The 22360-nt window shown below is 40.1% G+C and overlaps 1 protein-coding gene across 2 annotated transcripts in view; it reads left to right on the forward strand.

Annotated features, from left to right (window-relative positions):
* The first annotated feature begins 375 nt into the window (after positions 1 to 375).
* GNB1L (G protein subunit beta 1 like) overlaps positions 376 to 22360 on the forward strand; it is a 43129-nt gene continuing 21144 nt past the window's right edge. The window contains exon 1 of one of the 2 annotated variants that reach the window (XM_015643644.3): positions 376 to 496. Coding sequence is in view for 1 of the 2 variants with exons in the window: in XM_015643642.1 (XP_015499128.1) it covers positions 13666 to 13788 (123 nt within the window). In the remaining variant the exon portion in view is untranslated. Of the gene's footprint in view, positions 497 to 13650; positions 13789 to 22360 lie in introns of those variants that run through there. The other variant, XM_015643642.1, reaches the window with a different exon arrangement.

Here is a 22360-nt window from a genome sequence, read left to right on the forward strand (position 1 = left end):
GCCCAGTGTGTACCCCATTGATCGGCCGTCCCGACCAGGTGGGGAATCGCTCGAGTCACACACGGACTGGTGGCAGCGACAGCCCGGCACCAGCGCCTCGGCTCAGCCCCTCCCGGCTGGTTCAGAGCTCGTGTCTGGCTCCGCGGAGCAGTGGCACGCTCGGGCTCCCGGTGAAGGCCGGGTCCTCCTGGTTACGGAGCGTGAGGAAGCGGACAGGCGCCAAGCCCCTCGTAGGACCCTCGGAGCGGGGCTGCTCCGCGGGACCTGCGGGCTGCCGTGAGCGGGAGCTCCTGACGGAGCCCCCACTGCCGCGTCCCGCTCGGTCCCGGCGGCTGCTGGGCCCCGGCGGGCCGGTACCGACAGCGCGTGCGCGCCACCCGCCGGCCCCGTGACGTCACGCGCGGGGCTCGGCGTTCCTCCGTGTCCGCCTGGTTCCCGTGGGGATCGCCGAATAATCGCTATCACGCACCCGCCCCGCCGGGCGGAAGGGTGCTCGGTGAGCGGGGCAGGGGAGGACGGGGGGACCACGCGCTCGGCCGCGGGGGTGGCGGCGGGGCTGGATCAGGCTGGGAGAGCTCCGTTATCACTGGCGCGGCGCCGCCTCACGGGCCGGAGGCGGTGGTGGCGCTTTGCGCACGCGCGGGGCGTCGCCACGGCAACGGCGCGGTGGAGGCTCGGCCGCCGCGTGCGGGGCGCGCGACGGGGGCAGCATCGCCCACCGCCCGCGGCGCGCGACCCCTCAGAGCCCCTCAGAGCCTCGCACAGACCCTCAGACCTCCGCACGGCCCCTGAGAGCCGTTCACGGCCCCGGAGAGTCCCACAGGGCCCCTCAAACCCCCTCAGAGCCACTCACAGCCCCGAAGAGCCCCGCACGGCCCCTCAAAGTCCCTTGTGGCCTCTCAGAGCTCTGCACGGACCCTCAGAGTCCCTTACGGCCCCGCATAACCACTCATGGCCTCTCGGGGCCCCTCACGACCTCTCAGAGCCTGGCACAGCCCTGCAGATCCCCACACAGCCCCACTCCAGCCCGGGTGGGAAGAAGCTCAAGCCGGCACAGTGAGGGAGATGTCGTATCTGTGGCTGACGTGAGGCATCTGCTCGAAAAAAGTGGTGTTTTGATTAGGGTCTGCATCTCCTTGATGCTCTGCAGCAGTTTGCCTGGACAGGCTGTGCAGGAGCTTCTCTAGCAGCGGTGATAGTGTGTATTCCTTGAGTTCAGGATACACCCCATCAGAGATCACTATCAGCACCAAGCCTAGTGGTAATGGAGCCCACAGTTCTAATGGTTTGAATTTTACAACTCTCCATAATCATCCCACTTCTTTTATGACCAGTAGAAACAAGTATTCTTTAGGTATTTAAGCGACATAGGCACTGCTTGAGCAGATGGAGGTAAGGGATGAACAGCCTTGGCTGAGGATTGAACATGGTTCTGTCCAAAGGAGGCACAGCGTGGGGTGGGTCTCTCCCCACCATTTGCAAAACAGTAGTGTCAGGAACACGTAAAAGTGTTTTAATACCTTTCACCTGAAAACATTTACAAAAGAAAACACATGATTTTCAAGTACAGTATGATAATATGAAAAATAACGTATTTCTGAGCCGGTCAGAGCTCTAGCGCTGACGGGCCCGGTCAGGGCTCGTAGCTGGCTCTGCTGGCTCGCTCCCTGTCGCCCTCTGGCGGCAGCGAGGGGCAGCGCCCGTCACCGGGCGTTGTTCCGAGCGCGCCCCGCAGCTCCCGAGGGACATCCGCGCACTGACCTCCGACACTGGCGTTCTTTTGCTGTGGTTTTCTCCTCGGTTGCTGGTTGTTTGAAATAAGGAAAATATCTTGTCCAACTCCTTTAAATGACAGTTTAGAGTAGGAAACAATCTCGGCTCCGGATTCAGCAGCTTCATTTTGAAATGATAAAGGTAAAAAGCAAGCATGGTGTTTGCTCTGGAAAAAAAAAAGACCACACGAGATGGAAATATGTGTATAACTTTTTCCTCTGGGAATTGTTGCGGGGAGCATTTTGCCACACTTAGCACAGTCTCTTTAAGACCTGTCATCCTTCCGAAGCTCCTTCCAGTAACCCCCAATTTTAGCAGCTTTTCTGTGAAGCTTTTAGAGAGGGCTCTGTGACCGAGAAATGTCATAAAATATGTGTCCTGTCTGCCTAAGTTACAGGAACCCTAGAGAATTTTTTTAAATTTTATTTGTCGCTAAATTACTAGATTTTTAAAAAGCTACTGGAGCAACTTCTTGTTTTTTAATGTTTCCTATTAACCTTTTTATTGATTTACAGGTAAACTAGTTGTTTCTTGTTTTCAAAATACCGTGCAATCAGCAAGTCCAACTCTGTTTATTCTGGCTTGGATGTGTGATTATCAGTTATAAAGATTCTGCAGATGGAAATTATGTTGGTGCATGCACTGGAATAGATGCCGGTTTCTAATATCAGATAGATTGTCTGATTTTGGTTAATTGGTGTAGAGACTTATTTTTATGCACTGAAATGACAATGTTGGAATTGTAAGGTATTTAGGGAGCAGTTCTGTTGACTAAGTGTGTTTACGCTTTTTCTGAGCATTTTAGAATACTGTTAGTTTATTTTTGCAAAGAACTATGTAATTACTGACCCTTTTATGTTCTTACATTCTAAAGAGACACATCTTTTTGACTCGCTACCATGAAGTACATCAGGCTATATTATGCTTCATGTTTGTATAGGTCTTATTTTTAATTTGAGTACTATTTCTCTGCAAGCTCAGCCATAACAATGTAGTTTCATTAGATCACTACTAACTGTAAACTATTTTTTTGCAGTCATTGCTAATTAGCTTATATGGGAAATTTAACCCTGAAGATTCCAATTTTTCAAAATTATATTCTATGAAGCACTGTCTTCATTGGGGAGAAATAGCTACTGTAACTGCTCTTCTGTAATAGTTCTTGTTGCAGCTGGATTTTACATGCATGCTAGTGCTATTTTCTGGCTTTGTGAAGACAAATTTGATTTAAAAAAAGGTTGAACTTTGCTTTATGGACATCCTTTTCAAGTTGTAATGCTGATACTTTCCTTTTGTACAAACTTGCAATCTCAATACAGTATTACATGTTTGTTGTGTTTGTATGTCTTTATAAAGGAAAAAGGTAAGTCTAGTGGCAGTAATGGTGTTTTCCTCCCCAGTATATCTGTGTGAATGCATTTATGCTCTCTTTGTAAGAATGCAGTTTGACTGCACTAGAATATACTTGGTAGTACAAATGAAGGATTTCAAATTAGTACTAGGTTGAAAGCTCTTCAGCTACTGGGGTTTTAGTTTCCAAATTACTGGTCCCTGTGGAGCAGTTTAAATGATCACAAAACAATGAGAATGAAACAAATCTTTAAAAAAAACCTGCACAATTTTTTGCCCAAGCAAGCCAGCTTCCTTTTGAGCTCTGTGCTGGCACAGTCGTATCATTAAAAGTGCTTTTTTCTTTCTTTTCATTATCAATAAAATAATTTCACAACTGTAATGAATGCAGTTCCTATGGTACAATTTAATTATATGCAGCTAATGATGGCATAACTCGTAATTTCAAAAATTGTCTCACTGGCATTTATGACTTGGTGTAAACGCTCATGTATCGTGGGATTTGAAAGAACTGAAACTTTCAGAGATGTCGGGTTTGCCATGTTGAGGAAAGTTCCTCATTAAACAAGAGGTGCAGGTTAGCAATGGGAGACTGTAGAACATATTTGGGCTACAGATGCCAGAGTCAACAAGATTTACTTTAAAAAGCCATGTTACTGGATGTCATTTTAAAAGGGGATATCTTAGTCTTGAAAGTTTCTAGACCACTAAACTAGAGAATCCAGGCTTTATAATGATTCAGGAGCATTTAAAACAGGAATCAATCTTTTCTGCTTCTCAAAAGCTAAAGTTCCAGAGGAAGTCACCTTTTCTGTAAACGGATTTACCAGCACAGGTTTTTAGAACTATAACATCAAACTGTGAGCAAATTCAAGAGTTTTAGGAGAAAAATAAAATCTTTTAGTCAGCAAATCTTCTTTCTCATGATTTATTTTTAAAAGTCATAAGGTGACCATTACAGTAAAAAATAGTTTGTACAGGATAACCTTCCCAGATGAGATGCAACCCTGTCCTAAACCTTGGGGTCTGCAGCCTGAGTTTCCCAGAGCTGCTGGGTGACAGCTGAGTGTAAGGTAAAGCCGAGCAAGAACTATTTGAAAAATAAGTATAGACTAATGTTTAGCTTTTCTTTTTGTTTAAGTTATTCTGTAGTTTTTCAGTAGATGCTAAATTTCTTTGATTTAGGAGAGAGAAGGATTTTGCTTTAAAACACCAGATAGGAATCTTAGGACAGACTTTTCACACTCAGACAGCTGGAGCAGCTGTAGATTCCCCACTGAAATGAAAATGAAACAATTCAAGGTTTAGAAAGGCAAAAAGTGTGACCAGAGCATTAAATAGAAGGGCCATATGATACCAAAATTAAGCTCTGTGTTTATTATAAGGAAAATCCTTGTTTTAGAAGGGAAAAAAATGAACTTGTTCCACCACTTTCTTTTTTCCTCAGGAGAAAACACAGAATATAGCCTAGGTAATAAATCTGTTTTATGGCTCACATGAGAAAGGGTGGAGAAACTCCCATTATTTTCTTCCCAGAAATTGAAATACACATGAGCTAACATGGGAGACACTGGGATTTTCATCCAACAAATGCACAGCTGGCTTCTGCTTTTATTATTTTTCTAAGCCTAATAATTTTTCATTTGATTAGCTGGTGGCTGACAAAACTATCACTTGCACAGTGTTTTGTATATTTAGTAGAGTAGGTGTGATGCGAAAAAGATACTGTAATGTGTGCCCAGAAGCATAGCACAACTTGTTCAGTTGATGAGAAATTCCTGCTTGCCTCTTCCTAAAATGCAGGTTTCTATCATCAACATTTGAGTTTGAATATCAAGAAAGGAACTTCTTGACCTCTAGAAGGAACTCCAGAAAAAAGAACTGGTGGGAATAGTAGAGCTGCAAACAAGATTTACCAAGGACTTTAAGTGTACACAGTGTGAGTTGTGGAGAGACCCATGGACACACTTAATGTGAAAAAAATAACAGCAGCCACCCACAAACCCACCCAGCCAATGAGATAAAGTGAGCACAGACATAAAGGTGGGAGAATAGGAGCCATCTAGGAATGAGGTTCCTCAGAGCCATATCTGAGCAGACCCCTCTAAAGCCATGGATTCTCAGTTTGAAATCAGGAGGGAGAATGGCCTATCCTTCATCTGCCTTCTGCAGAATAAAGAAAACATTCAAGAATCCAGTATCCTGTTTTGCAGTGACCATTATTGCCGGGACAAAGCAGGCTGGTTTCCCCTGTGTTGACTCTCCTGGTGTTTGAAGTGCTAAGCTCTGCTGCTGTCTGTGTGTTCTGGGAAAAGCAGTGATAACACCTTCTCTAAGTAAGCAGCAGGGGAAGAGGGCTACATTCTTATCCCAGATTGGCAGGTCTTTATTGTCCAGGTGTTTAGTATGTTTCTTGTTATTTTCAAAAATTCCAAAACAACTTCATATGTTCTGGGGGCAGGAGAGAATGTGGGCTATCTGCTTCAACTCAAATATTGTGTGATGGCATCTCTGGTTTTGAGTTGTAGTCACAAGTGGTAGATACTCAAAACCATGTAAGAAATTTCTAAATTAAATTATTTTGAAGCTACAGGTTCATTGCATAGCCAAACCTCTGCCTTTAATGTTCTTTCTACAGGTTCATTGCATAGCCAAACCTCTGCCTTTAATGTTCTTTCACACAGTGTCTATGGGGAAAGAATGATTTTGTAAGGAGTAGTAGAATCACTGGATTGTGTGTTCTGACCTAGTTCCATTACACTCACGAAATATTTGTTGACAAGTTCAATCTCTGTAACGAGAGGATTATGACTTAGCTGAATGCCATGAGACAATATATGTCATGGACAAGGAAAATGACCTTAATGGAAAGACATGAAACTACCAAAGTGGCAGTAGATCATCATGGGAGCTCTCTTTTGGTTGTATCTCTCTTAGAGGCTTTATGCTGCTAGGGATCAGAATACTGTGGTGTATGGGACTGTTTCTTGGGGCATGAAGTGTGTGAGCCTGTATCAGGGATGGCTGTTCCAACTGAGTGCTGCCCAGTGTGGAGGCACAGGTAGCAGTCTCTCCAAAGGAGGTAAAATCAGTGTGGCCAACTTTACTGTCCACCTCCTTTTTCTTCAGTTTGCCTTGTTAGAATTTGCATCTCTGTCCTGCCAGTATTTAGCTATTTGTTATAGTAAATCTCTTCTGTAATGAGCCTGATTGACGTTCTGAAGCTGTACTTTGAATGCTTGCCCCTGTGTGCCACACTGGTTCTGAGCTGAGTGAACCACGTTCCTGTGGTGACTGGAGGGGATGCGTTCCTGACATGCAGCTGGGGATGTCGCTGGCTGGGAAAGGCCCTTGGTGCAGAAGTGGTTGCCCTGGTGGCACCACCTTTCCTGCAGTGCAGCACTGTGGGCTGGTTCTGCACTCTGATTCCAGGTGCAGAGGGCTCCTCACCCAACTTCCAGAGAGGGAGAGAGTCCATAGTGCTGTGCCAAAAAACCAAATGATAGTGTGAGCAGCAGGGTCTCCAGCCTGCTTCAGTTCCACAGCATTTATACGTTATTGCTCTTGGTAACAGTTGGATTTTATCGAACGAGGCTCTCAAATCTGAGAGAAATTTGGAGCATGTGACACATTGCAGGACTTTTTTAATTTAATTTTTTTTTCTAGTAGTGTATTTAGGCCTCCCTCCTTTCACTTCAACAATTGAGGGTGTTGGTTGCTTCCTCATGTTTGTGTAAGAAAAGCTTTTTATAGTCCGTTTTTCCAGTTGGCGTATGTACTTCCTCCACTGTAGCGTAACACATCATTCTGCCCACTCCCTCCCAGACTCTGAAGCTAATAGAAGACCTTCAGGGTTGTTTCATTTTCAAAAAAAATGGAACCATGAGGTTGGGAATGGTATTTATTATTGTCTTAAAATGTTTTCTTCAACAAGTTTTGATTTGTTCTTGGTAAATGAGAAGGATGTAAGGAAGCAAGGAATAATCAGCTGCATTTAGCTTATAGGACATTTAGTTTGAACTGTACATTTCTAGCTCAATTTTTGTTTAGCTGAAAATCTATCAAGAAAAGCAAAAGTTTGTGAGAAACATGAATGGAAGTAGACTGCATATTTATTTTTTTTTTTGGCAGAAGAATTTTTAATGTAATTCCAAATATGAAGAATTTTTGATTATCATCCTTCCCAGATTCTGCAGGGTAATAGCTGGAGTGAAGGCAGTCTAGAAACTCCACATCCATCCATTATTTTGCCCTGTAATGGCGAGTCTGGCACACTGACAGCACTTGAGCCTTGCAAATTTGGAGGTGCGATGGAGGTCTTTCCTTGATGTAACATCAGTTACACCAAAAAGAAAGGAAGGTGGCATGGCCACTTTCATATCATTGACTGACAGAGTCCTGTCCCTGGTCAGGACAGTGTGCACTGCATCCTGCTTAAAGACAGTACAGGACCTGGTTTGCCACAGATTCAGTCCTGCTTGCTGGTTGTTTTTATCTCCATTTTTCCAGGAGTATTACTTAGCCTCAGAATAGAATTAGTAATATTTGATGTAGAAGCCTTTTTTTTCTTGTCTATGACAGATAGATTATTGAGAATATCTGGGAATACCCATTATTTCTAGTGATTTGGCTGCTATTTCTCAAGAAGGATTATGTTTTGTAACTATTTTTTCAATTTTAAATATTATTTTATATAGTCTTCCAAGGTTTTCCAACCCTAATGAACATGGCCTAGGTCCTTCAGCAGAGGGACATGTGCAGACATGGCCCCTGTGGCTTGAACTGCCTCACTGCTTCAGATCTTCACTATTTTTAGCCTCCATATATGCCTTTATTTTTCTTTATTTTTCTATTTCTAAGGTGACATCGTAACTAACCCAGTCAGGGCAGGAATTCACTCTTTTCCTATATGGATCAAATAAAATGGATCTGAGAATCCTTGCAGCTTAAATCTTAACCATGGGATGTCTAAGATCCTGACAGCTAATTTTTTAGCTACTTTTGTATTCTGCAATTTCTCTATGAAAATAGCATTTTAAAGGTATTTGCTTATTTTATTGCTCCACTGCTAAATAATTGAAATCAGCACTTAGCATTTAATTATAGTGATTTTTTTTTTATCACAAATATTGTATAGTGCCTGAGGGTGTAATTGGGCATTTTTATAATAAGCCCGTGTTTTTTGAAACAAGGGCGAAAACTCTGAAATTCATGCCTTCGTGCTTGTGCCCATTAAATGTGGTTATCATTATCTAGTGACGACGTATGTTCTTCCTAACTAGGATTCTCTTCTTTTTCATGCTGATGCTATCTCCATGCTGGATTGTTCCGTTCCTAGTACACCCCAGGGCAGTAGTGAGAGGTAAATGTGTCCCATATGGCCGCTTCAGACAGCACTTTTGGGTTCAGGGAGATGGCAGAGGAGAGAGACAGCGGGGTGTGCGTGCCCTCACTGTCCCAGAAGCAGGGCAAGCACAGAGGGAGCAGGGCCGTGGCTTTCTGTGCTGGCTGGCAGTAACGCGGAGCGCTGCGCTGGGACAGGGTGCAGTTATTTGCTGTGCCATGCCGGAGGAAGGAGCCAGGGAGGAACTGCGACTGAGTCACCGGCTCTTCCTGGAGCGCCTCCTGGGGTGGTGCTGCTACAGGCAGCCCAGTGCAAGACTGAGCCTGAAGGCTCCAGCGAGCTGATTGCAAATATTTTGCAGAAGTCTTATTTTCTGGTAATTACTTTAACATGATTCAGTGTTTTCTCTTTTGTCTGATCTTGTTATGAGTCTTCTTGCCTGATCCTTCACCCGCTGTCGTGGGAGCAGGGAAAGCGTTCCCACACCACGTGTAGTGTTCCTGCTGTCTTTGGCCTCTCAGGTTCCGTGGCTGTGAGTAGATGCTATTCAGTACAGCCGACCAGTGATGTGACCTTTTGGAAAAATGACTGATCCTGGACCTGTTCCCGTGAAGCCTTTCAAACTACTAAGCTGTTTCAGATAGTGGGGTTAGAGCATTTTGTAGAATGGGGGAAGGTGCTGTTTGCCTGTTCACGTTTCTAGTGATGCATAAAATTTGAGCTCCTGTGGAAACCTGGAATCTTGCTGCTGAGGCAAATGTTGTGTATGAACTAAGTCCAAAGCACCCAGTCTTCAACAGATATATGAAGAATGGCTAGGATTTAGATTCCAGTGGGTCACCAACAGTGTTTACTAGAGACTAATAATAACAGTGAACAGACTCATTCCATTCCCAGTTCTCTAGGGTTTTAGAAATCCAGCAGAACCAGCAAAATACCTAAAGCTCAGCCACTGAAACCCAGCCAAGTTTTGTAAATATTACAATGGTAACTTAAAATAAATATAAATTATGCTCTTTAAATGTACAGTTTATTTAAAAACCTTTATTTTGCCAAACCATAAATGTACCCAATAACTAAAGTAAGAAATAACCAAGGTTAAGAAATCTTAAGATTATAAGGTTTAGAAAAAACCTTTCTGATAGATTAAGTGCTTTTGTTTAACCATGTGATTTACATTTAATCCTAGTTAGACTAATTAATACATACATATCTTTATAGCAGACCAAACACTTCTCATAAGCAACTGACTGGTTTGTGTTATTACATTTGTTCAATGAGGGTGGAGGGAGAGAGGTTTAGAGTATAACTCACTTGCATAATCTTTCGCAAGTAGTAAAAAAAGATCTGTCTCACTATATAGCTACAAGAAATACATGGGTGCTCATAATTCATATTATCCCATAAAATTTAGAAGAGCATTCAGAGACTGCAAATGAAGATAATTTATGTGTAAAACCTCATCCATGAAGAATTTATTGCCATAGTAGGTATAATATACTTTGGCACAGATTTCTTCCGTGAAACTAGTACTAGCAGATTTGAGAAAGGAACATAGCAGAGACTTTGCAGGTTAAACTGTAGTCTGGTTTTATACAAAACATATTATAATCAATACTTTTCTCTTTTGACAGAGCTGAAGTCAGTTGGTAAATTAATGTGCCATAGCTGTTGATGATGTGTTTGAACATCTTCACTGTGCAAGTAATCTCTTTAAAATAAGTGTTAGCTTAGTGGTGCTGCCTTTGTGTAAGTACTGAAGTTTGTAAATACTTTGAACTTCGGAAGGAACTGAGGGAACTGCAGAAGTGCATTCCTACAAAGCATTTTAATTTGCAGTATCTAAAAATGAGTATGTGCTTTGCAGAGGTTGTTTGCTAACCATGTCCTGAAGCCCAGACCTCATTCTTCTTTTGAGGACTACACTGGGACATGGGGCCTCATCTCTCTCTCTCTGCACTAGAGCAAAACTTCCAGGTAAAGAACCTGGGATCCATCCATCCATCTCATTGCCAGTTTGACTTTGGCATGTGGCGGGCAAAATGAGGCCAAGACAAGGCTGTGGTTACATTGCAGTGCTGTTGTGCACAGTCTCGGGGAGATGTCAGCACTGTTCTCAGTGCTTGGGTGGCTCATGCAGCTGGAACAAAGATATATTTCCTTTTGTTCCTGCTGCTGGACTCTGCTTTCTGTTTTCTTTTGAGATTACATTGTGCACATATGCTTTTATAGTTGCTGCCTCTCTTTGACCCAAACACTTTTACTTCCATGCATGTTAATGACATTAAATGAAAATCAAGGCAAGCCATTGCCACTCCATTATTTCTGCATCATACAAAGTAAACTTAAGATAAGGAAGGATTTGTTATACCATAAAATATGCCATTTAAATGCATGTAGCTGGGAATGGAGAGAAGTAGCTCCTAGCATGATGTATAAGAGGGATTTTAGTCCACATCACCAAGGGAAGCTAAAGGGCATGTAAGTGTAAAAATGGACCATCGTTCTCAAGCACTGATGTAGAGCAGACAGGACCTTTAAAATTCTTCCCTGAAAAGTACACTGTGGTGTTGGGCAGCAGTCTGCTAGGCTTGGATTGTCAAACAACATTATCAATTCCTCTGGGATTTTAACTGTTAATTCTAGGAAGTCTAGGTGTTTCAGGAAGTGCTGTTCAAATATTATGCTATTTCTTCCGGATGTAGATCCTTGGACAGTACACTTATGCTTAGCCTTTTCTCTGTTGGCTTGCTCTGCAGGAGAAATCCCAAACTATTGAGAATAAATATAACTTCCTGTGCCAGGTATATTAGCTGGAATTATCTCTGTTGTAGAAAGAAATAATTTTTGTTTTGAAAGTGACACGGGATTTTTGATGTTAGTAAAGATTTATCTCATCAAGGATGTCACTCTGCTACTAAGAAAAGCTCATTGGACTCATATCAGAAATACTGTGTTCAGTTCTCTGCTAGTCCAGATGGATTTAATGGTGTTAACATGGTGCAGACAATGGTAACTGAAACAATTTGGGGAAATGGAACAACTGTCATATGAGGAGAGATTGAAAAGTTTGGTATTCTGCAGTTTCGAGAAAGACATATATTTATCATTGAGATTTACAGAATCATGAATGTGATGAAAAAGCCAGATGTGAAACTGTTGCCCTCCAAATCCTGCAATGTAAGAACTAGAGGGCACTCAGTGAAGGAAGGTAGTAGGAGATCAAGTTTAAAGCAAAGAAAAGAAATTAGTCCTTCATTTTCTGGAAGTCCAGATTGTGACTGTTTTGCCATGGTAGGCCACAAAGGCAGGGATATCAGCAGGTTCAGAAAAGATCAGACAATTTCATAGACAGAAACAGAGCTGCAAATGGACAGTGAAGCTGTGTGCCCTGTAACATCGTTGTGCATGGAGGGGCACTGGGGGCAAGAGGAAGGGACCCCAAAAGCAGCCAGGCTTTTATCTTTTTCCTAAACAGTATCTCTAAATAGCATGGCACTGGTGGAAGTCAGGTTCTAGGCCAGATGGGACCAGTCATCCAACCTTGCAGGGCATGTTTTTCTGCCATGCAGTACCACACCATGTTCTGCTTTGAAAGTGTTTTATTGCTAGTGCCTTGAATTCTTGTAAGGATAATCAAGAAAAAAATGGTAGCATGTTAATACTCCATTGTTGACACCTAAAATATTAATGTGTTTTAAAGTCTGATCCATTGATAGTCAAATGCCTGCCTGTTACTGTGCATGTCACTAACATGGCATTTGTTTGGAAAATGTACAACTTGGAAAATGAATTTTAAGTTTGTGTGTTTATTTTTCTTGGCAGTGAGTTTTGGTTATCTCAGAAGGGAAAAGCTATCCAGGTGCAGTGAAGCTGTGTGGTGCCATGAGTGCTCTGGCAGGAAGGTATGCAGGACAAGTATGCAGGGAGCTGGATCAGAGTAGTTTCTTCATGCTCCAGTACTGTGTGCTACTGAGATGTCTTTGTGCTAGTTCCAAGTAGGCCAAGTTGAGCCAGTGAATCAACAGGGACTTAGAGCCAACCACATCCACAGATCAGGGACCCAGAATTTGGGTCATGGTCCCTATTTCAGGCAGTGGGCTTTAATGACACCTCAGAGCTGGGATGGTATCCCTGTAGTTTGGAGCATCCTCTCCAAGCACCCAGTTCCGTGCCTGCCCAACTTCCCCATGGCCTTCAGGCTTCTTGCATAGCAGCTCACTCTTTTTTTGCATCTGTAGCATTTGGAGGAGACCTGCAAAGAAAGAGGGGGGGAAATCACTATTTTACTTTCATATAGGACTCAGAAAAGTTCTTTAACATGTGTTTGGGTGGAGGTTTTTTGTAAAATATATTGTCTTCTGTATGCTTTTTTTTTCCTCTTGGTAACATTAAGTATATTAACAAATACATTCTTTGCTTCAATCAGACAATATGGGCTTTGTTCATATGGAGACTTTTGAACATCATGTGTAGCTCCTGTACTCTGGGCACAAGCTTTTAGCAGAGATACTTACATGAGCCATAAACTGTATGAGTGCAGCTCAGGTCGGCTCATTGTGTCTGTGGAAACTGATGGTGCTCTGCTGTTGATGAGAAATCCACCATAAACAAATCCTCACTCGTGGTCTCAGGTGTGTGATTGGGAAACATGTTTGGCTTTTAATCAAAGGAAATGGAGAATTTGGTTCTTAGAAATATCTTCTCTCTTGTTTCAATAAAATAAATGTTAATGCAAATAAAGAGCTTAAAGCAGTCTGACTAAGGCCTCAGCTATTTGAGCTTTGGTTCTGTGAGAATTTGAATATTATCATCATCCTTTTGTTCTCCGCTTTTCTGGGGAGGTACTTCAGCTATATGGCAAAAATAAACAAAAGAAACCTTCTAAATCATCACACTTAAATACATTTATAAGTATTTTTAGTTACTGTTTACTCCTTGCAAATTTATCTTGGTCTGAAAAAAAGGTTCAGACGTATTGTTTTCCTAACAAAGATTTGACCTTCATCTTTATACACAGTTTCACTATTCTTCCTATCAGCATTTAGTTCAAAGGAGCACTTCGAAGCACGCAGGCAAAAAACAGTTCCATTGTGTAAAATAGAAATGTGTGTTTTATATCACAGGAGTTTAGAGAACAATGCAAAGGTCAATTGTGTTGCTTGCTCTCCTGTCACATGATGTGGGTGTGTATATGAATGCATCCCTGGAATTCCACTGTGGGATCTGCATCTTTGAAGCTGATGCTAAAATTACTGCCGAGGCTCTTCCAAAGGCGGATACTGATAGAAGATTCAATGAAATCGAAGGTCGCCAGTCTGGTAGGCGTTGAAAGATACCTGGCTATGATACTATTTCTGATTTAATAATGCGAATGGGAGGCTAGCCCTTTGTAATAATTAGGACTAATTACTGAAGAGGTGTTGACAGATGGGCTAAGAGGAAACAAACTGCCTTTATCCAGTGGCTTAGAGTCAGATTACTAGTCTTGTGTTATCTGTTTCTCAGAAAGTAGAAGCTTCAATCATTCACTAAGTCTTCAAAGGGGAAAGGGATCCTAACAATATACAGGATTTGGGATGAAGCTATGAAATAAGTCTTTGACTCAAAATGGCTAAATTAATCTCCTTTCCGTAAATTATCATACTTTTAAAGTTTGAGTTACAGATGGAGAATCTGATTATAGTACTGAAAAATACATGAAATCAGTATTGATGACTGTCCTGTTGCTGCGTCTGCTCATGGATTAGTCTAAGATTGGTTCCTTGCTGTTAATTATATTAATATGAATTCTTTGATTCCTTCTTACGCCATGCTTGCTATCCAGCTGAAACGGAGACATGGGAAAGTATTAATATGAACATATGAACATATGTTTTGTTCAGTGTTTATGCAGATGTTATATCTGATCAACAAGCAGAAAATACATCTGCTGAAGTTAATTACAGTTATTTTCCGTTTTAGTTGACAAGATCATGCATATTCCAGGACGAGAACAATATATTACAATACAATTGCATTTACTGAGAATGATGTAGGATTTCCTTAAAGAGGATTTTTTCTCTCCTTTTGAAGGTCATGTCCATCCAGCACATCTGCATAAAGTGGATACAATTGTCCAGTGTGAATGGAGTTAACAAAGACATTCAGGGATTAATGCTTTGTCACCAGAATGAACACTCAGTGTGACTTACTTTAGGCAAATGATTTAAAAGTCTAGCCATCTTCCATCTTCTCAAATGACTTTTAAGTGCTTTTCTCCCCACTCTCCACCATATATAGAACCTGGTTTTCTTAGAAACATGATAAATATGGTTGCATTCGATAGCACTTATAAACAGAAGTAGCTTTCAATTATTTATTTACTTTTAACAAAAGGGGCCATTTAATTAAAGTTTAAATATTTATAACAGTTTTATTGTCCTGTAAAATCAGTTATACTTTGATCTAGATTTTCTGGTTTGAGATAATAGGGTTGGTAAAAGTTTTCCTAATGAATTTGGTCAGAACATGACATAATCTGATTATCTGACGAAAGATTGACACTTCAGTTCCTGCAAGCATAAAAGCACGGTACAATGGGGGCTGTTCAGCACAAATTCAAAGGCTGGGAGTTCAAGTTCAGGTACAGCAGAATTGTTCAAAGTTTCAGATTAATACAGTGAAAAATGTTGCATTTTTCACCACATTTTTGATCAGGAATAATTTATGGTGGATGAGAGGAGTGAAGCTTGAATTTAAATATATAAACTGGAACTCCAGTCTGTAACTTTGGGTTAATTTCCCTCCATTTGCTAAATAGTAGTTAACGTTACTCATTAAAAATAGAGAAACTAACTGGTCAGAACATGACAGACACAGGAAATAGCACCAGAAATTGAGAATTAAGCATCATCAGTATTCAACCTGTTACATATGGAACCAGTTTTTTATCAATATACCTCCCATTTTAATTAAAATTAAACAATTAAACTGTTTAACATATGAGCAAATGCTCGTATGCTTGGAGATGAGCATATTTAAATAATGCATTCTACGTGCTTATGTAAAATAGATGTAGATTTATGTGATCAAACTGGTATGAAAGAACAGTTATGTATAAAGTGTAAGCTTAGCCTAAACTGTTAAAATAAACATCAATTTTTTCATTTGATATTCAAGTAATATTTGCTTTGCAAATGTAGTTCTTGTTTGCAGTGGAATTATAGTGATCCCTACTAGAGTTCTTGAACTAAGTTGCTCTCCAATAACTTGGCTTATCCAAATACTTACACTGTATGGAACAGGAATCCTAGTAGACAAATGACATGTACTATTAATAATTAAGCTTGAATTTTGAGGGATATTTCAAAACATAAAAATACTTACAATCTGTCATTTTGAGTCATATATTTTAAAGTGGTGTATATACTAAGTCTTTTCTTTCTTTTCAATGCTGAAGGGGTTCTTGGAGAAAGTAAAGTGTTAAGTACCAAATGTGATGGTCTTTACTGAAATGCAGTCTGTTTCTGACCTTGACAAGATTTTTCTGACCTGAATAAGGATTTAAAGCTTTAATCTAATGAATAGATACAGACTGTCTACATTACTTTGTTTCTTAAAATACCACGTGGCACGTGAATCTCAGGATCCCTGGGAAGGGACCGTCTGTGCCTGGAGTCAGTGAATGGAGTCCTAATCCCAGTTCTAGGGACTGTGCCACCTTGGGAGGTCACTTACTGTCCCTGCCACAGCTTCTCCATCTCCAGAGAAGGATGTGGAGTAACTCTGGTCTCAGAGATGTGCTGTTTACACAGATGCAGAAAGCTGCCTAGGAGAAAATGCTTTATGAAATACTGGCATAATGAACAGACCCTGTAAACCCTCCCTTGTTTGCAGGCAGTCTCACCGATATCATCTGGTTATTCGGGCAGGCATAGATCAGATCCAAGATTTGGATTTCAAAATACAAGCTGGTCACAAATAGGAATTGCCCTTGCTTATTTAATATTCCTTCTCTGTTTATGAAAATTTATCTTGTTTGCTATTTGCAGTTTTAAAGTATATTTTTTAACTGTTGTGAAACAAATGGCAATATAAATATGGGGTAGGAAATAGGTATAATATTCTGATATTAATGCATCTCCCACCATATGCTGGTGAAGTATGTAGCCTGTTCAGCTAATTGCAGAGTCTTTTTTTTTTCTTTTAATGAATATGTATTTTGTGAATGTATTTTGTTCTTGTCTTTTTAATTCTGTGAAATGTAAACTGTGTCATTAAACTAAAAGAAATATTTTGGGAAGCGCTGTCAGAGCTCAACTTGCAGTGCAGGTTAATTTACTTGCCCACCTCTGCACGGCATCTCTGCCATGGTGAGCCGTACACATACAGGGGTATTTCATAAGCAGAAGGAAGCCCAGAACATAAGCTGAAGTTTTAAAAGTGCATGAAAAGTAGATTGCTTCATTGTGTCTTCATAAAGTGTCATGTCTCACTATCTCCTCCCACTAATTGAGCGAGAACTGCCAAGTTCAGGGGTGTTCATATTAAAAAACAAAAAATTTGAAGACTTCTGACTGTAATCAACAGTCATTTTTACCTCAGGTATGGCCAAAGCAAAATAAAATACAGCACTACAAACTTCATGTGCAATAAAATATTTGTACATATATTGCTTTTATCAGAGCTTAATCCAAATATAATATTTGTAGAGTAATAAAATAATTTATATACTTTGGTTTTATTTGAATCAAAGGAGACTTGATGCAAAATTAAAATGCACTGTCTTTTAAACTTAGAAAGATACTGAATTAATTTTAAGATGGGTATGAAAATGGTATTTGGTCATTTCTCCCTTTTCTTTGAATGTATCAACCCAGATCCTGGGCAGACCTTAATGTTTATGGAAACAGCTCCATTTCTAGCATCTCTGGACATGATCCTGTACATCAGGAATCGATTATAAGCGTTGTATTTTAGAAGTATAAATTAATTTACTATTGGTTCTATTTTATTATGTAATACCATGTCACATATACTTTACCTTAATTCTGAAAACTCTTGTTATATTTCACACTTGGAAAAAGAAAGTATAGTAGACAAAATGTCACCTGATTTGTACTGTGTTTCATGTTCCTATGCCCTGTGGGAGAAAAGGAAAAGTAATAGAACAGACAAATAAATAAACGTGGTGTTGAAACTGGCATGACAGTTTCTGCTCTTGCACAAAGGAACTGCAATCAATTTATTGTCTTCATTGGTCAACTGCCAGAATAACAGTATAATATTATACAAGAGTAGATTAATTAAAGTAATTAGAATGGAATAAATTAAACAATCATAAAAGTTTGTCATGGGAAAAATATGTGTTTAGAATTAATTAGTTTTCAAATAAAGTGATATTTTAATTGCTCAGAGTTACAGAATCCTTAATTGCAGACACATAATTCTGGCCTAAATAACTTTAGTTGCTGTAACAACTTGATATATTTCTTCTCTGTCAATTCTTTTTAATAGTTTGTTACCAAACAAGATTATTGCCAGAATGTCTGCAAAAATGTCTGGAAGACGTTTAATTAGCCCATGCTATCTGAGGACATTATTAGCTCTTGGAACCAAGAGATTTGTGGCTGATGCTGCACTGTGCAGCACCCCTAATTAAGGAGGATGGGCAGACAGAGCCCCGTGGCTGACAGATTGTTATGCATGGCTGAACTGGAGGCTACTCAAAACAGTCTTTTGATGGTCCTTGGCTCATCAATTTTCTGCTAGATTTCAGTGATTTATCACATGTACAAACTTAAATTCATTCTAGGTCTGATGTTATGGTGAAGAGAGACTTAGATAAATCCTTTTTTTTAACTTTGTGCATATATAAATGTGTATTACTATTCTTCAAGTTTGCGAAGTGATTAATCATTTGTTGTCTTTTGTGTCCCAAATAGTTTTATGGAGAGTGTGTTGTAGAGCTGAACTCCTGTGGGCTTTTATGCTTTCTTTCTCCAAACAGGGCTGACTGTAGTTACATCATTGCACTTTTCCAAGCAATTAATGGTTCCAGAAAATAAAACAGATGGGTGTCTTTTCCCTCATTTGCAAATTGAACCTGTTTATGAAACTCTAGAATTTCATCTGTTTCAGCTGTATTTCACGCTGTATTTTAGGCTCCCTTGTTAAAAGCTAGTGCAATAACATGAGCAGGGGCTCTCATGTTTTCAGACCCCATATTTTTGGCACAAATGTATCCATGATATTTGTCTGTCTCCAAAATGTTTACTTCAGTAAGATTTGCAATGCCCAAAATGTTTAATTGTGTTAAAAAAGGTCAAGCAGCTGATAGCTGAAGGCACATATGTCAGAATGAAAGACTGAAAAAAAATTATCAGTCTGACACAGGGGGAGTATTAGAATGATTAATGTTTACATTAATTTATGGCTTTTACATATTGATTAATAGCTTTTTGTTCCAGTGACCAAAATGTGTAAGTGGCAATGAGATCCATATGCTAACTCAGTGTCTTTCAAATGATTATAATCGTTCTTAGTTTTGTTCCCATGCTGAAACTATGTTTTCATATAGAAAGTAATTGTTGTACAGTGACTTTTTTAAAAATTGCAGATGGAAGTATTTGCAATTGAGCCTCAAGATGCAAGCCTGGGTTTCAGTATTCTTGAAGGTTACACACTGACATTTATATACATTTTTCTTGCAAACTGCATTACTTAAAATCTTAATATATTGTGGCTTAGCCTTTTTCAGGTAAGGAATGCTTACAGACAAAAAGGGTGCTAATGCTGGGAGGAGCCATTATCTGAGTGGAAATCATTAAAAATGCATTGCATTGCATGACGGTTATTAGTCATTTTCTCCCCTGCTCCCATAAGATTTCTTGGCATATCACCAGTTGCTGATAAGCAGTTTTGCTTGCTATCTGTCCACTGACTAATACAATTAAAATGTGGAAACCTCCATCATTCATTGTATAAATGTCAAGAGAGAAGGTAATTTGGGGGAATCTCCTGAGAAAGGATGAACTCCTAACTTCCCTAGCAGTCAGTGGGAAATGGAGGTTCTCAGCACTTCTCAAACTGAGACTTTTGAAGTGTTTTTCTGAGCAGGCATTCATTGTTAGTCATTAGAAATGATTTGGTGACTATTTAGAATGAAAGCTCTGACAGTATTTAGTGTTCCCAACCTGTAAGAGGAAGGACTCTTGTCAGCTGTAATGTTGGCTGTGTGGCAACAGGTTTATGATACCGGCTAATGAAGGATTCTGTAACTAGGTCATATAAATCACTGCATTCTCTTAGACATTGATGTGTCGCTAACTAGCAAGTTTTGCAAGCAAGATAGAAATCTGTCTACAGTATCTGGATATGATATTTTCTAGTGCAAGCACAAACTAATGAATGCTCCCAGTCCACTGTTGTGATTTTTTAAAAATTAAATATTGTTATTATCATAATTAATTAGGTTTTGAAGTCAGGAAGCCTTGCAGATATACATCACTGTGCTTAATCTCTACTTTGGCAGTCATAAGTAAATAGTAATATGAAAAATAAGCAATTCAAAAGAAAGCCTTTTGTTATCCTTGCCTCTGAAAATTAAGAGTGCTTTATTAGTACATTTACTGGTTAAATCAAAAACTTCCACTAATTCTCATTTCTGCTTGACATCTTCTTAAAATTTTCTACTGATTTCTAATTTCCACTTGAAGTAAATTATTATTTAAATTTGCTTTAAAGAAACCATAGAAGTATAATACAGTTTCTAACTCAATTTAGAAATGAAGATAGAAATGGGAGTTTTAAACTGAAAGCTGTGTTCTTATATGACTGACAAATGAATTTTCATATATTCTGGGGCTCTGACCTTTGAAACTGTTTGTGTAACACTCCCACATCTCTTGATCAAACTTCTGCTGGTTTTACTTTGGCGAGTGCATGTTTCTGTCTTTGCACACAACAGACATATCCTGTGTTTCGGGCAGCTGGGGTAAGAATCAGAAAAGCAGTGTGTCTGGCTTTTAGTTTGGGATCTTCACTGTTCCCAAAGTGTTTTTTGTGTGTTACCTTGCTGCAGGACCCAGAAAGGCATTTCTTTGTACAGCTGAGTTACTTTTCACCTCAGGTGCAAAGAAATTTCTTCAGTCTCACAACGTCTCTTTGTATTGCTGCCTTCCCCGTTTCAGTGTGTTCTGGTATTTTTTGGTTTGTACATGCAAAATGAAAAGCTGGGCTTAAAAATTTGTCACAACATGTCTGAAGAATTGTTTACCTGCTTTCAGACCATTTGTAGTCAATAAACTATAAAAATTTCACTTTTGCAGTCAGATGAGGTGAACTTCAGCTCGTTCAACTCACGTGGATTTGTCTGGCATCTCTTTTAATGATGTATGGAAATGTTACTGATTGAATGGGTTCTTGTAGTGCTAAATTCCCATTCTCTGCTTCTGAGAAGTGCCATAGAACCAAGTGGCATTTTGTGACAAGCAGGGATGTGTAAGGTATTTCCAAGTGCTGCTGTGTTCTTGCACAATTCAGTGAGGGAATCGCGTGCTGCGGGACCCTCGGGCTCTGCCGCGGCTGTTGAGCCACAAGGAAAGGCCACGGCACTCCCGGCAGCCCAGGTATGGGGCGTTGCTTGGGCTGAGAGAAGTTTCACCACTGAGAAACCTCACTGTCTGCAGTAGTTGGAGGCTGGAAACGTGGGAACGTTGCTTTTGGAAAGCTCATACTGCAAGGGCTGCTCGCTGGATTTTAATGGTGGAGATTGCAAATGTAATGGAACAAACAAAATTGTTTGCATTGCGCTATTAACTTGAAGAAGTCTGTTGTTTGCACTAACTGCCTCTGCAGTCGCAGCCCAGGACCCACTTCCCAAATGCTCTCATGCACAGAGTGCTGTGACACAGGGCCGAATTTGTTAGGGGGTGCAGGTAGGCACAGAACTGTAGGCTAAAAAAGGGCTTTTGTATGAATGAAAAAGCCTGGAAAGGGGGAAAAACAATTTATTCACATCTTTCTCAACTCATTCTTTGCTCTGATTTTTCCTTTGGGAGGGTGGCACCTGGTTGACTGGGAATTGTCAAAAAATAACAGGGATTTCATGTATCTGTTTGTGAGCACACCTGGATGTGTTGGATATTTTGCAGTAGTAATTATGTCTGCACACCTGCTGGTTTCAGTCCCAAATCAGTTTGCCAGACATGCCTAGGGAGATTTATTTCTCCTATACCTGAAAAAGCTTTTTTACCACTGAGGTTTTACTACTCTAAATAAGCCTAAAGAAAAATAGAAGAGGATTTTTTCCTGTCTTTGCTTGAGCAGTTGGTATCTTAAAGTGAACTGTGGAGTTTGTTAGGGGGAGGAGGGTGTTTGGATGATATTTTAATAGCAATTTGTTTTTGCTTCAATGTGTGATAGAAATACAAGTGACAGGAGTGGGAACAGGAGAATTGCTGAATTCTGCTGGAATTTTTCCTGTGGGAATCTGTTAATGTTTTTAATTCTCTGAGAGATTTTTCTAAGGTAATCCTTTTGACATTTACATATTTTAAATGACTCTCATTAAATAAAAGCTTAACTTTTTTATATCAAATGCTGAAGTGATGATACTGAAATACCACTGCATAGAAATTGAAATGGTTTGAGGATTATTCTAATTGCAGCCTAAGCAAAGTAAGATTTGTGAGGGATATTAATAGTGAATTGTTCTTTAACATAATTTTGAAGGAAATTTAATTGTTGTGGCATTTAGCATATGCATTTTCTTAGACAAAACCCTTTTTGGTACCTCCTGTGTGGTGCACTCAGCCATTCACTAATTGAAACCCTCATTTGAGCAGCTGGGTTTCCACTCCCTGCTTGTGTAGCAAATGTAACTTGTGCAGGACCCCAAGGGTTCACAGT

This window comes from Parus major, chromosome 15, assembly GCF_001522545.3.
Source record: "Parus major isolate Abel chromosome 15, Parus_major1.1, whole genome shotgun sequence".
In the NCBI taxonomy this organism is placed as follows: domain Eukaryota; kingdom Metazoa; phylum Chordata; class Aves; order Passeriformes; family Paridae; genus Parus; species Parus major.